Source organism: Manis javanica, chromosome 2 (genome assembly GCF_040802235.1).
Source record: "Manis javanica isolate MJ-LG chromosome 2, MJ_LKY, whole genome shotgun sequence".
Classification (NCBI taxonomy): domain Eukaryota; kingdom Metazoa; phylum Chordata; class Mammalia; order Pholidota; family Manidae; genus Manis; species Manis javanica.
Genome location: NC_133157.1, coordinates 8,085,373 through 8,100,548, shown reverse-complemented (window position 1 = coordinate 8,100,548; position 15,176 = coordinate 8,085,373). Strand labels below are relative to the sequence as shown.

At 45.2% G+C, this 15,176-nt stretch overlaps 1 protein-coding gene across 25 annotated transcripts in view; it reads left to right on the top strand.

Moving 5' to 3' along the window:
• RALGPS1 (Ral GEF with PH domain and SH3 binding motif 1) overlaps window positions 1–15,176 on the top strand; it is a 270,250-nt gene that overhangs the window by 96,893 nt on the left and 158,181 nt on the right. For 23 of the 25 annotated variants that reach the window (XM_073224311.1, XM_073224325.1, XM_073224316.1 and 20 more), the window contains 2 exons: window positions 561–644; window positions 14,329–14,418. In XM_073224311.1, the coding sequence (XP_073080412.1) occupies window positions 561–644; window positions 14,329–14,418 (174 nt within the window). Of the gene's footprint in view, window positions 1–560; window positions 645–13,970; window positions 14,147–14,328; window positions 14,419–15,176 lie in introns of all 25 variants that reach the window. The other 2 variants (XM_073224343.1, XM_037008138.2) reach the window with 1 other exon arrangement.

The window sequence follows — 15,176 nt, the reverse complement described above, 5'->3', positions numbered from 1 at the left end:
ACAGACAGCACCCCTGAAGATATTAAAGAGCACCTCTCCTTCTGTCCCTTGGGTTATGAGAGATGGAAGGGGCCGACTTCAGGCTTGGACCTGGGCTTTCCATGGCTCCTGGAATGGGGGATGTTACGTGGCCTATGTGGGCTGAGATTCTCCAGCCAGATTTAATTTTAAGTTTGCCGGGGTAGGTAAGTCCTGCTAGTTAAAATGTTATGTCCTCTCTCAGACAGTCTGTGTGAAGATGGGACTTCTGGTCCCACAGCAGAGTGGCAGCAGTGGGACTAAGAATATTTGGGCTCAGAAGTCCGAGGAAACGTGGCCAGGGTTGTGGGGACAGTGTCCCACTTTTCAGCCTAGCCTCTAGAGGTCCTGGTGCATCTCCGCCTGCAGACCCAGCTTCCTCTCCAGAGGAGGGGGAGAATCCTCTCCCACCCCAGTGAAGACACAAATGGCCAAGGCTTTCAGCCCTGCCCCACCTCTGTGTCCACATTCCTGTTAGATGCCCCTGGTGTGTTTTGCATCCCGATTGGAATCACTGTTGAAATTGACTCTGTGCTTCCTAGGAACTAGCCAGCTGTGGATGGAGTAAGAAGGAGAAACATAGTCTCGCCCCCAACGTTGTGGCCTTTACCCGGAGGTTTAACCAGGTAAGTAAACCCCCCTTGCATGTGCCTGTCCAGATAGCAATCTTTTGTCACCTGTAGGCTGGGAGCCCTGCTAGGGTTCAATCCCAAGGACCCAGCCCAGGTCCAGACCCCTCTTTTGAACCCCTACCTTCATCGGTTCTTGTGCCATCATAGTCCTTTTTCACACAGCAGTTGGAACTGAACACATCTTTCCTGTGTTTAAATTGCTTCAGTGGCTACCGATTCCACTTACGCTAACAGTCAAATACCCTAACTGCTCTGCAAGGTCCTGCATGATGATTCTGTCCTCCGCCTCCTCCACTAGCCTGGTCTCTCGTTCCTCCCCCTCCTCTGCAGGCTCCAGCGTTGCTGACCTTCCTTCTCCTTCCTGGTGCTCCTTACCTCTGTCTTTCAGGTCCCTATGTGTGCTCTCCTCTTAGCTCAGAATTCTTCCCCTCTGTTCCACTCCCATCTGACCTCAGCCTTCCTTGGGGAGCCTTCTGTGCGTCCCCAGCCTGTATAAGGTCTCCCCATCGGACGTTCCCAGGTTGTGTCCTGTACTTCTCTGTGTGTCCTCACTTTGTGTAATTCTTCAGGGTCCATCTTCTTTGCTAGTCTGTGGGCTCTTTGGGGGCAGGTCTCTCTTGTCCATCACTGCATTTCCCATCACCCTTCCCAATGTCAGGCGTATCATGAATGCTTAGTACGTGTATGTGGGATGAATGAATGCAGTGCTCAGAAAAGACTCCTGAATTGAATCTCTTTCCATTCCTGATGGCGTGGTCACCAGCCCCACATGTATTACTACAAACTGACTTGGTCCAACTAGAACTTTTACTCCAGGCATGAAGAACTTCATCCCCACTTACTGGAATGATGATGGGACTTAGACCAGCTGAGGGGAATGGGCTTCTGATTTCTCAGCCAGACCTGCCAGAACATGATCTTCAATAGAAAGCACGTTGCAAGACCCCCTTTGAATGGATCAAACCCCCAGATGGTGCTGTTTTCTTCTTTGTTCTTGTTTTTCTGTCTTCACATGAGGACAGTGGCCTAGAGGTTTGCATAGCATGTTATGACTGGACCTCTGGGTGATGAGCCTGGGGTCCCTTTGAGCCTTCCCTGCAGCTGGGCCTGACCTCTCAGAATGCTGGGTCCTGTGCATCACCATTGCTCAGCCCTCTCCAGGTTTTCTCAGCCTGGGCTACCACCCCAAGCATGTGGGAGTCTCCGAGAGGCACCAGCTTGTAGTCCGAAGCTGAAGGCTGGAGCTGGCATTATTGTTTTAGGAGTTATCATAGGAACTAAGAAAGGCATCTGCTGTAGGGGTGATACACTGTTTGTTTTGAAAAGAAGTTCTGAAGCCTTCTGTTTCTTTTCAAAATCTTTTTCTTTTCTACTGAGCCTAGTCTTAAAAAAAAAAAAAAGAACAGATGTGGACATGCTATCAGGGGATTCATAGTTTCCTTAGCAAAACTATTTGACTGGGAGCCAGTGCAGTCCCACCTCTGACCAGCCACAGAGCTCCCGCAGGAGGGCTGGTGGAGGATCTGATCTAATCTGCTCTGCACGCGGAGGCCAGGTCAGCTTGGCAAAGGGCGGCGCAGCTTTTCTGTGAACAACTGCATTGTGTCCGGATCAGACCTAGTGGGCGAAGAGAGCCAGAAGTTAAAATGGTTTTCCGAAACAGAACACTCTGAGAAATGGTCTTCCTGCCTGCCTGTCAGCGACTCAGAGCAGTGGCTCCTGGGCGCAGCCCTAATAGCTCTGGTTTGAAAACTGGCCAGTGGCCAGGCCTGGTCAGCCACTGGGGCTGCTTTTTCTGAGACAAACTGATTGGCATCCCCTCCTAGGAGAGTTTCATATGTAAGAACAAGGCTCCTCAGCAGACTCCAGATAAAGGAAAGCAGTTCACTTACTCTTTTGATATGTAAATGAGAATAATAATAGTAGTCACTTTGTACAGCTGTTACGAAGATTATTGTGAAGAATAGTAATCTCATGAAGTTGTTATGAAGAAGTCTAAATGAAATGATGTGTGAGCTGTTCTCAGCCCAGTACCTGACATGTAGTAAGCATCCAAACATTTTTGGGGAAAAAAAGGAATTTGGAAAGCAGCTGATTGGAAGGAGGTTGCCAGGAAATTTGAGGCTCCTTGTGGCCAAGCCAGAAGTCCAGTGACCAGTGTCCTGGTCCATCCCTTCAGACTTGTCTGCTTCTCCATGGGGACTGAGTCCCTTGGGATTTGTTCCTAAAGTGGCTCAGATGGAAGTGTCTGTTAGGGCCAGGCTTGTCTCTCAACCCCAAGGAGGCCACCATAGAGAACAGAAGTGCTCAACCTTTTTTGGGTCTGAATTCTTCTGAGAATCTGACAATATCATATATGAATCTGCTCCCGGATAAATGCACAGGTATGTAAATTTGCACTTAGTGTAATGGATCCACTGCCCGCCCCCTGAAGTTTGAGCGTGAACACTGAAGGGTCTGTGGATGACAGGCTAGGCTTTGTGGTCACAGGAATCAAGCAGACCTGGGTTTGCATCTGAGCCCTACAGATTCTTAGCTGTCTGATCTCAGGGTGTCTTTCAGCCTTTCATCTTCTTTATTTATAAAATAGGGAGAATCATTTCAAGTGATTTTGGAAGATTAAATGGGAATCATGGATGTAAAGGGTTTAGCTCAGCACTGACACATACTAAACAATTAATGCTGACTTTAAAAAAGGTACCGAGTAGTGGGAGCTCTGAGCTGAAAGGAGGTTGGGCTTGGGACTAATGGTGGTAGGGTTGGGATTATGCCCTGAAGATGCTGAAGAATTAGGAAAAGATGAAGAGGGAATCAGGAGAATTTGGCCCTCGTCCAGACCCTGCCGCTAACTGCTTGGAGGCCTTGGCAAGCCCCTTCCTGTCTCTGGGTCTCAGGACTCATGTACTAACCGAGACTGGACAGGCCAGAGGTTCCCAGCGTTTTGTGCTGGAGACCTGCTTTCGGTTTTCTCATGGACTCGTGTATTAAGTTCCTAAGGCCTGGCACCTCAGTCCAACTTGCCTGAGCACAAAGGGAATTGAATGGCTTCTGGAACGAAGTCCAGGGAGAGGGTGGACTTCACATACTGCCGGGGGCTCAGACAGCACCAGCCCACCTGGGCGCTGCCCTCTGCCCCTCTCGGTTCTGCTTCCTGCTTCCCTCCGCACTGGCTCCCCTCTTGGGCAGCCTCCTCCTCTGCGGTTGTGAGGCAGCTGTCAGTGGCCCCTCTCACACCTGGTTCTCAGGGTGACCCCAGCAGGAAAGTCCTGCCTCTGTTTTCAGCATCTCTATCGTCTGATGTCCAGTTGCTCCAGCTGTGTCCCACTCTGGCCAGGAAGATGAGGGGCTCTGGTTGGCCAAGTCTCAGAAGTGGGCCTTGCTGTGGGGGGCTGAGGATAATGTCTGTACCAAATGGGCTGAGAATGGAGGAGAGATGGTACCTCAAGGAAAGTTGGGGTGCTCTGACAGCAAGAAGCTGAGGGTGATGGACTGAACGGCAAACACAGGTTCCCACCCCAGACCCTCTTCTCTCTAGCACTCTTCCGTCTGCTCTGAGCTTCCTCTGCTCAGCTGTCTGCTGACAGCCCATCACCCTCCAGCCCTGCCTGCCTTCTGAGCTCCCAGGCATCATCAGCCTGATCACTGACTGTTCCCACGTCATCTTGGCTTTAGCTGAGACTATTTAAAGAACATTTAATGAGCATTTAGGCTCAACTTACTAAATCAGATATGCTAAGAATTTTACCTTCATTATCTAGTTTCACATGGTCCAGTGAGGTAGATACTCTAAACCCATTTTATGGATGAGGAAACCGAGACCCCAGGGAGTGGAGCAGCTGGCTCAAAGTCACAGCTGGTGAGTGTCCTCTTTTGGGGCTTCCCATTTTTTTCTGAACACTACCCCAGAAAAACCTCCTGTTCTTCCAGACCTCATCTGTCTCAGAGCAGGAGACAGTGCTAGCATGCTCCTCTCTTCCAGGTGCTCTGTCTCTCTCAGTTATTCTTCCCATGGTGTATAGACCCACTATCACTTGGGGGCTATTACTTCTGGGTGTATTTATTTATGTATTGAATAGGCATTTACTGGATGTGTAGCAGGCTCTGTGCTATCTTTAGGGGTAGGTAGTAAACCAGGCACAGCTCTTGCCATTGTTAGCACATAGTCTAGTGCGGGAGACAGACAGGATGGGGTGCTTACAGTCCAGGGAATCAGCACCAGGACAGGGAAGCCAGAGGAGAGGCGTGGGCAGTAGGAAGGGGGGCCAGGAGACCAGACTGGGGTAGGTTCCATTAATCGTGTGAGAGAGAAGTGGTAAGAGATGTGAAGTGGCTGGACTCGCGAGAATGAGGGGACCGAATGACGCTGGTGGTTGGAGGTGGAGGGAAGAGTGAGGGAAGGCCCTCCTTAGGAACCTGGCAGCTCTCCTTTTTGAGGCAGTGAATCCAGAAGGAGGAGGGGTTGTGAGATAGGAGACGAGTTAGGTTTTGGGCCTGCGGGCTTACCTCTGCAGCAGGTGGGCTCGCTGAGTCTGGAAGTCAGGGGAAGGGTCTGGCCTGGAGGTGCTGCAACTGGTTATCTGTGTTTGAAGCCCCAGGAGTCCTTGAGCTCATTCAGGCAGGAGGGGCCAAGTGAGAACCTGGCGATTTAAGCGATGGGCAGATGAGAAAAAGCAGCTGGGGGTGGGGGAGGGAGAGCACCCGGAAAGGGCGGTGTCTGGACATCAGTGTCTCAGGGAAGAGGGAGCCTCCAGCACGGGCCCACGAAGGCCGGGCTGAACGACCCCTCACCCTCAGCAGCACGGGCGTGCCGGTGAGCCCAGCAAGGGCAGTTCTGCGCAGACGGGAGATGGAAGCTGGGCTGCAGCAGCCTGCACGGTGGGACCTGTGAGGAAGCGGAGAAAGCCGGGGACGCACACAACAGTGGCTCCCAAGGAGGGGGAAGAGAGGAGGGCGTGGCTGGAGGAGTCGAAGATGCCCCGGGAGGTGGTGGCCCTTTTTCCTTTCAGCGGGGAGAGCCTGGAGGATGTTCATATTTTGAATGGAAGGAGCCAGTAGACCAGGAAAAGTTAGAGATGGGGAGAGAGAGGGACTAATGAAAAGTAGTCCCAGAGTGGGGAGAGCTTGGGGAAAACCCCCGGGGCCTCCTCAGGGTGAGGGGAGTGGTCAAAGGATGATGCAGACCCAGGCCCGCTTGTAGGTGTGGAGCAAGGAAGTCCAGTGAAATAGGAGGTGAAGGGGGAGGCGGTCGGGTGGGAAGATAGGGGTTCGGGAAGGACTGCAAACGCTACTCCAGAGGAAGGGAGGGCACTGACTGTGGGGACAGAGAAAGGCTCTTGGGCAGAGGCGGTGGCCCAGGTGACAGAGACAGCGACTTCTGCAGGGGCTCCGGTGCGCAGGGCTCGATGGCTTTCTCTCACTGCACTTTGCAGCCCAGGAGTGAGGGCCTAGGAGGGCAAGAGGTTGGAGCCACCTGCGCTAGGGGGAGCTAAGCAGATTTTTTTGAAGGACCAGGAAACTAGGGAACTTAACATATTGGCAAAGAAGGGGCTGAAATGATAGGGGATCAGTCTGCTCAAGAGGAAAAGGATGTGGAGGAGAAGGGCTACCAGGGCCTCCGGGGTATGGTGAGAGGGAAGGATGGGCACAGCAGGGGGTCAAGGAGAAGGTAAGTTCTAGAAAGTCAAAAGGCTGTGGCCCAAGACTGAAATGTAAGGTTTCCAATGTAGGCAGCCTGAGTAATTATGAGGAAGAGGTGACTGACCTAGTAGACGGGTAATAGTTGCTGAAGTTGAAGCGGTCAGGGGGACTTGCGGCCCTGGTCATCTGCATGATGCTGAAGCTGTCCAAGGAAGAAGCAGGGTTTGGAATGGAGAGGAAAGCGGACCAGGTCCTGATCCGTTACCGTCTCTACAGGTTTACCTTTAACAGAATGTCGAAAGGAAAAGGGAATCATACATATATAGTTTTTTCAGACTGGGTTTTTTTCACTTAGCAGTATTAACATTTACCCATGTCTTTATATGACTACATGGCTTATTCTTTTTTTCTTTTCGTATGAACACTCCTTCATTGTATGGATTTACTAGTTTGCCTATCCATTCACCTGAAGGACATTCTTAATTGCTTTCCATTTTTGATGATTATGAATAAAGCTGCTATAAACATTTGTGTGCTGTTTTGTTGTATCATCAGATTTCAAATAAGCTGGGTAGATACCTGGGAGTGCAGTTGCTGGATCATGTCTGCGCCATTTTGTATTACCACCAGCAAAGAAGAGAAGTTTGTATTGCTTCAGATCCTTGCCAGCAGTTGGTATCATCAGTTTCGCTTTGTTTAATTTTAGCCAGTCTAATAGGTGTGCGGCGATCCCACTTTCCTATGCTTTATCCAACCGCTCCTGGGCAGCTCTCTGGTCTTGGGTGCCTCCCGTGAAGTAGAGGAGGATCGTCACATAGGAGCGGCACGTCGAGATCACAGGGGCCAGAGGGCCAGGGGGAAGAGAGCATGTCACACACGGATCAGGTGAGGGATCTAGCAATGTGAATACTCAGGGAAGAGACAATCCAGGCTTTCAAGTAACGGAGAGGTTCTTATGGGGAAGTTGATGAAACGTGACTTACGGGGCCTAATCACTAAGTACAGGGACCAGCGGTAGGTGTGGGAAGGCAGAAGGCAGTTATTTGGTCCCAATGCAAGTTCTCTCCCCACGAGGTTCAGGCAGAGACCAGAAAGAACTTTATCACTGTGTGTGTAGAACAGCATCCAGTGTGGGGGTGGGGGGCAGGGAAGGGGGGCTACTAAGTTCCCTTCTAATTCCAGCTTTCTAAGAAAACTGTGAATGAGTGTATAAGAAAGTTGTGACAAAGTTGATTTCTCATGAGAAATGATGATATTAAGCCTGGATTTTTCTTTGTTCTTTGATTGTTTTTGTTTGTGGTTGATTAACTAAATAAAGGTCTCAGTGTTCATAACTATTCTGCTTTATTTATATGTAATACTCTTGTGGCATTTCCCAGGAGATATCTTAGTCCCCAGTGGGTAAACTCCAGTGTTAGTTATACCACCAAAACCAAATAGTGGTAATAGCCTATGTATACTGAACACCTCTTAGCACTGTGACCAAGTGGGATTTACTCCAGGAATGCATGACTGGTTCAATAGTTGAAAATCAATTAATGTAATCCACTGTATTAACAGGCTGAGGAAGAAAAGTCATGTCATCGTATCAGTTGACTCAAAAAAGCTTTGACAAAATTCAACACCTATTCATGATTAAAAGAAAATCTCAAGCAAATTAGGAATAGAGGGAAATGTCTTCAACTTGATAAAGGACATCTACAAAAATTCCACAGCAAACATCTTAATGGTGAGACACTAGATGCTTTCCCCCTAAGACTGGGAACAAGGCAAGGATAAGCTCTGTAACACTCCCTGTCAACATTGTACTGGAGGCCATGGCTAGTGCAATAAGACAAGGAAAAAAGATATATAGATTGAAAAGGAAGAAATAAACCTGTCTTTATTCATAGATGACATGATTGCCTATACAGAAAATTTCAAAGAAATCTATAAAAAAATTCCTGTCACCATACAAAGTCATTACAATACTATTGACTATATTCACTTTGCTGTACTTTTCATCCCTGTGATTTAATTTATTTTATAATTGAAATTTTGTTTGGTGATAGATAGTAACTACACTTATTGTGGTGAGCATTTCATAATGCATATTATTGTCAAATCACTTTGTCAATTACAAATCTTGTACTCCTGAACCTAATATAATATTGTATATCAACTGTATTTCAATAAGAGAAATTCTTGGAGCCAATAAGTAAGTATAGCAAGGTTGTAGGACATAAGATCAATATACAAAAGTTTTCCTATATACCAGCAATGAAGAATTGGACTTCGAAATTTTTAAAAGCCACTATTTACAATAGCACATGAACACAAAAGAAATACCTAGGCATAAATCTAACAAAGAATATATATACATATATATATGGAATAATCTTAAATGCATATATATATTTAGTTTCTTTATATGGAAAACTATGAAACACTGATGAAAGGAATCTAAATAGATTGAAATAAATAGATATTCCATCTTCATGGATTAGAAGACTCAATATTAAGATGTCAGTTCTTCCCAACTTGACCTATGGGGTAAAATGCAATCCCAATCAAAATCTAAGCAAGCTATTCTATAAAAATCAACAAACTGATTCTAAAGTTTATATGGAAAGGCTGAAGACTTAGAATAACCAATACAATACTGAAAAAGAACAAAGTTGGAGGACTCAGTGTATCTTATTTCAAGACTGACTGTAAAACTGCCATCATCAAGATAGCATGGCATTGACAAAAGAATGGACACCTAACACTATGGAACAGAATAGAGAGCCCAGAAATGGACCCACACAAATATTGTCAGCTGATTTTTGACAATGCATGAGGGCATTCAATGGAGAATGGGTTATTTCTTCAACAAATGGTGCTGGAACAATTGGAGCATTTTTTTGTGTGTATGTGAAAAACTGAACCTAGATGCAGACTTCAGACCTTTCATAAAAATTAACTCAAAATTGATCATAGGCCTAAATATGGAAGACAAAACTATAAAAGTTTTAGGAAAAAACACAGAAGAAAATCTACATGGGCTTTGGTGATGAGTTGTTAGATGTAACACCAAAAGTACAATCCATGAAAGAAAAAATTGCTAAGTTGGATTTTATTAAAATTAAAATTTTTCACTTTGCAAAAGACACTCTTAAGAGACATAAAAGACAAAGCACAGATTTGGAAGGATATTTGCAAAACACATCTGATGAAAGATATGTGTGCAAAATATACTCTTAAAGCTCAACAAAAAAAAAAACAATTAAAAAATCAGCAAAAGATCTGAACAGACACCTCACCAAAGAGGATGTGCAAATGGCAGAAAAACATATGAAAAGACACTGAACAACATTTGTCATTGGTGAAATGCAAAACACTACATACTTGTTAGAATGGCTTAAATTAAAAAGAAAAAAAAACTGACAATACCAACTGCTGGCAAGTATCTGTAGCAGTGCAATCTCTCATTCATTGCTGATGGGAATGCAAAATTGTATGATCCAGCAGTTGCATTCCTACATATTTATCCAGCTTATTTGAAATATTACATCTATACATACACACAGCACACAGATGTTTATAGGAGCTTTATTCATAATTGTCAAATACTGAAAGTAGTTAAGATGTCCTTCAATAGGTGAATGGATAGAAAACCTGGTAGATCTAGGAAGAGTGTTCATCCAAAAAAAAGAATAAGCCATCTAGATGACATGGAATAATCTTAAATGCATATTGCCAAGTGAAAGAATCAGTTTGACAAGGCAACATGTGTATAATTACTCTCCCCCTCCCCTTTTTGACAGTCTGGAAAAGGTAAAACTATAGATATGGTCAATGAATTAGTGGTTACCAGAGGTTTGAGAAAGGGAAGGTCGAGTAGGTGAGGCACAGGACGTTTTCAGAGCGGTGAAACTATTCTGTATGATACTGTGATGTTGGATGCATGACACTATGAGCTTATAAAAACCCATAGAGTTTCATGGCAGCAAGAGCAAACCTTAGTATATGCAAATCTAAAAAAAATATTCACCGTGGAGATTAAGGGATCCCAGAATGGAATGCAGAGCATAACAAAAGAGTCTAACTGTACCATAAATGTGTGGGACAACCTCACTGAGGAGGCAAGGGAAAAAGGTGCTGGCCTGAGTAACTGAAAATTAATGGGGTCTGTTAGACCAAAGACAAAAGGAACTGTATGTAAGCACTGACTCTGTTTGATAAAGTTGTTTCCCAAGGGGCATGGGTAACAATTCTGGAGCTGTTATACCGTACCTTGTACTGGAATCGAACAATTAAGGAAATGGATGGCAGGTGGCAGGAACCAGGTTTCTCACTTCTGGAGTGGAAAGTTAGAGACAAACAATGGGAGAAGGCTAGAATGATCCCTCCTTATTGTGATGGATTGGAGTGGGAGACGACAGTATTGACTCATGTTTAATTTCATGTAGATACAGATGGTTACATATAGAAGTGTTTATAGATAGGTGTACATACATAGGTTGGTGTACAAACACATACACGCACACAATTTCCTTACTCTTGAGGTTGAGAGGACCAGAAATGATACCCAAGTAGCAATAAGCACACCCAGCACCCAGATCCTGGTTTCTAAAATCATTATGTCATAAAAGGAAGCAAGGATTCTTGGGGAAGTGGCTGGTTTAGGACTGGGACAAGACATGTGTAAGATGAGCCTGTAGCATCTTGTAGTGCCAGAAAGTAAGGAAATGCTCAAACAAACCAAAACAGTGCAAAGGGTATGTCAAAAGGACAAAGCCAACTGAAAGAGCTCTCGATGCCCAAAGTTGGCACAATTTGAGCAAAAAAATAAATAACATAGTATTGGTTTATAACCCAAAGTATAAAATAAATGTGAGTCCATTCTGATATAAATAAACGATTTAATAAATAAATGGGAGAGAATGGACAAACCTCCTATGCAGAAGAATCCTTTGATAGTGACTTCCTTCCAAAGTTTGAGGTGATAGTATTATCTATGTAACCAATTTCCTATAGGGCATTTTGTTTTTCTCTATTCTTCTGCTTTTTAAACACTGCTTCAGGGAATCTGTGTACAAACATCCCTCTAAATTTCTGAATTTTCATAAAATAAATATCCTAGGGAGAAAATAACTTTGACATCTTGTAAGATATATTGAAATTGTTCTTCAAAATGGTCCTATAAATATATTATACTCCCCCAAACAGTGCATAAAAGTATCAAGATTCACAAAGGGTTAATGTATTTTCTTTATATATTTTCTTATATCCCAATAGAAATATGGGTTTAGGACATGGATGGGTAATTCACAGGACAAATAGCACAAATGGTCTATAAATATTTGTAACAAAAAACTGACCAAAAGTTAAAAAATATTGTTAAGTAGTTATGAAAGAAGTACAAAGTAGAAAATAGTGAAACATTATTTCGTCCAGGTTAGTAAAGTTTTCTGAGAATTGTAATGACTGGCCTTTGCCTGTTCAATTGGAACTCAGGGCTGCTCAAACTTGTCGATGGATAAACAGAACTTTTAGAGGTCAAGTTTTTATATATACACTTTTGAAAAAAAGTACACATACTTTTATTTACTCCACCTCACAAGAATTTATCTGAAGATCTTCATTAAAAATGTATGAATATATATGCATAAATATGTTCCCCACAGCATTGTTTATTACAATAAAATAATTAGAAATATACTATCCAAGAATAAGGGGTTACTTAATGTGATATATCCCTAAGGTATATTGGTAGTCGCTTAAAGTTATATTGTAGAAGATTTATTCACTTATAGAAATTCTTCTGATAATATGATTAATATACACCAATTTAACTGAAAAAGACAAACATATGTTCTAGGTATGGGAAAAGACTGGAAGGACACATACCACAGTGTTTATCGTGGTGGTCTCTATGTGAGAATGAGGTTGCGAATGATTTCTGCTTTTGTGCTATCTCTGTTTGCCTTGTTTTCTGTATTAAGCTTCTCTTCGATTTGGTAGTGAGAAAAGAGAATAAAAAACGTTTAAAACTATGCTGATTCTACGTTTGCAGTATTTTTCTTACCTGCCCCTTCTTCCAACTGCTTCAGCATGGCCCTAGCTTAGGCCTCCTGTCTCTCACCTAGACCGTTGCATCGGCTTCCTAATGGTGATCCTGCCCCTGCAAAAGGATCTAAACTGCCAGTCCTCTGCTCAAAGTCGCCAGAACTCTCCCCACGTGGAATAGTGTCTGAGGTTCTTCTTGTCACCTTTTTGCTCCTGATTCCCCCAGTCTGGCCTTTCCTTCCCTTCCCCGCTTCAATCTCTCTATCCTGGCCCCACAGAGCACTGTTGGTCTCCTCAGCTCTCCCTGGTCTTGGAGTATTCAGTCATACCTCAGTCCTATCATCACCTGTTGAAAGTCCATCTTTGAAGGCTTGCCTCCTCCAAGAAACCTTCCTCTTTCGTTACCTCCCCATATTCTAGTTCACTTGGTGTGAACTTCTATGGCCACAATCACTAGTTTGCCCTTTAAATACGGTGATTTCTGGGCAATGCCACCACTTCCTTTGGTCACGTCCTTATCAGGCAAGGACTCAGAGTGCCTACAGCCTGCGTGCAGTTACGGGCTTCATGAGAGTCTGTTGAACTGACTCAGAATTGCCTTTGCATGCCACGTGCTGCGGATCAGAGACAACTCTGCCATGTTCCATAATTATGCCTTAAATATGTGTGATTTTTTGGCATGCAGAAATCTATTAAATTACACATGTAAATTATCACACTTGAGATTATGTGGCATAAGAATGTGCATGTTAAAATATAAGGTTTATGGGCATGTCATCTGGTGTTCAGAAAATCTTCCATAACTGGCTAGTAAACATTTAAGTTTGAACTTGATTTAGAATTCCTTGGAAAAAATTATTCTGTGGAAACCCAGGGATGTCCTGGAGGCAACCACAGATAATTACTTAGAGAAAACTTTTCTATAATATTCCTGCTTATTATGAAAAACAAAGTTTTGATCCTTGGTTACTTGTTCCTTGTTTTCTCATTGAAGAGTGACAGTGTTTCTGTAAAGAGATATTTGGCTGCAATAAATGTGCTTTGTTAACCCTGGAATATCCTGAATTATTTTTTTCTTTCAAAATGTAGAGGTTTTAGATGCCCCTTTAATTGCACATGTCGCCCATACTCTGCCCAGTTGGCGCCCTTCTTTGCAGGGCTATCATTGCCCTCCTGGCATCTGTGTTTCACATAGAACTGTTGTTACAGTTGAGAAACATAAACAAGGGAGCTAATCACTTCCCAGCATTTCTTGGCATAAAGTCCCTTCTGTGTTTCATTGAGGTGTCATGTGAGTCAACTATACACTGCTAGACGCCTTTCTTGTTTCCACAGGGACTCCGGGGCTTAGGGATATTGGTTTATGTGAGAGGTCAAGCATGAGTGATATTCTGAACCAGAAGCACCTGTATATCCCCTTGGCCTAGGCTGTCCTCTGAGAAACATGCCCTTCACCCTCACTGCTTATGGAAATTTGGAAGATGTTTTTGTATCATTCAAACTATTGAGTTAACCTCTCCTGGGAAATTAAGGTTTTTGCAACTGTGTGATTATTGGTGAGCCTTCCCATCGCAGGTGTGGCTGAGGATGTGGGTCGCATGGGCGGAGCTGCCAGTAGGCATGTCCCTATGGCCATTTGTCCATCCATAGGCTCTCCGCAGCTGGGATCCATCTGAGCAGGAATCTAGGCTGCTTCACCTCAAAACTTCCTGCAGCACCTTCAGAGAGACACCCAGCAGCCCCTGGAAATAATGGAAGTGGTTACTTCTCACAGCAGCCCTGTGTGTGCTGGAGAGGAGGTGCTGAGGAAAGGACCCATTTGCAGGGTGGGCATCATGAAGGAACCCCCGACCTCGCGCAGCCCTCGGCTGTGCTCCCCCAATTTCCCAACCTCTTGGAAATCCCCTAGCAGTGGTGGGCAAGGCGGGCACGGGTGGTCTGCAATTTAACAACTTTTCTGTTGTTTGTGTGTGTGTGTATGTGTGTATGTGTGTATTCGATTTTACAGGTCAGTTTTTGGGTTGTACGAGAAATTCTGACAGCACAGACTTTAAAAATAAGGGCAGAAATCCTGAGCCATTTTGTGAAAATAGCCAAGGTAAGCTGTTTTATTATATTTTTTCTCTTCCTTTCTTTTCTTTTTTTTTTTTTTTTAATCTCACAAATGTGCTTCCCCAGTGCTTTGGGAGCTGTATTGCTCATGGCCTGCTGACAGTTTACTCAGGGCTCAAACAGGCGGTGTGACCCAACTTCCCCAGAGGCAGCTGTACGACCGGCCTGGCTGCCCCCTCGGCTCCCAGCCTCTGTGCACGCATGGGCAGCATGCCCTGCTGCCCCATGGTTTTGGCAGCTAACCATTCTCTTTAGCTGGCCCTTTACAGACTCCACGAGGCCCCAGGGACTCCGTCAGGATCCATTCATCCTCCTCCAGATTTGGCCAGTGCGGGGGGTTGATGGATTTTGTGATACCATCGCATCCTGCACAGCATTGTCCCTAGTCAGCAGATCTCACCCCTCCCCATCTGGAGGGAAAGGCCTGGACCTGACCACCCTGCTGGCCCATCCTCCCACCGCCTGCCCGCTGACCTGAGAGCTTCTGTCTCTGCCAGTTGTTGGGTACCAGGCTCGTGCCTGCCCTACCTCCCCACACCCCCACCTCCACCAGCCCAAGCGGTGACCCCACGGGCCTGCCTGGACTCCTCGCTACCCTCACACAGCCTGCCGGCCCCTCCGCATACCCTGCTGCTGATGGCAGGAACAGAGCACCGTTCTGTCCAGGTCACTGCTTGCTGCACATGCCTGCCCTATCTACCCACCCAGATCCTAGGCCCACCAACCTGTACCAGGCCCTGCCCG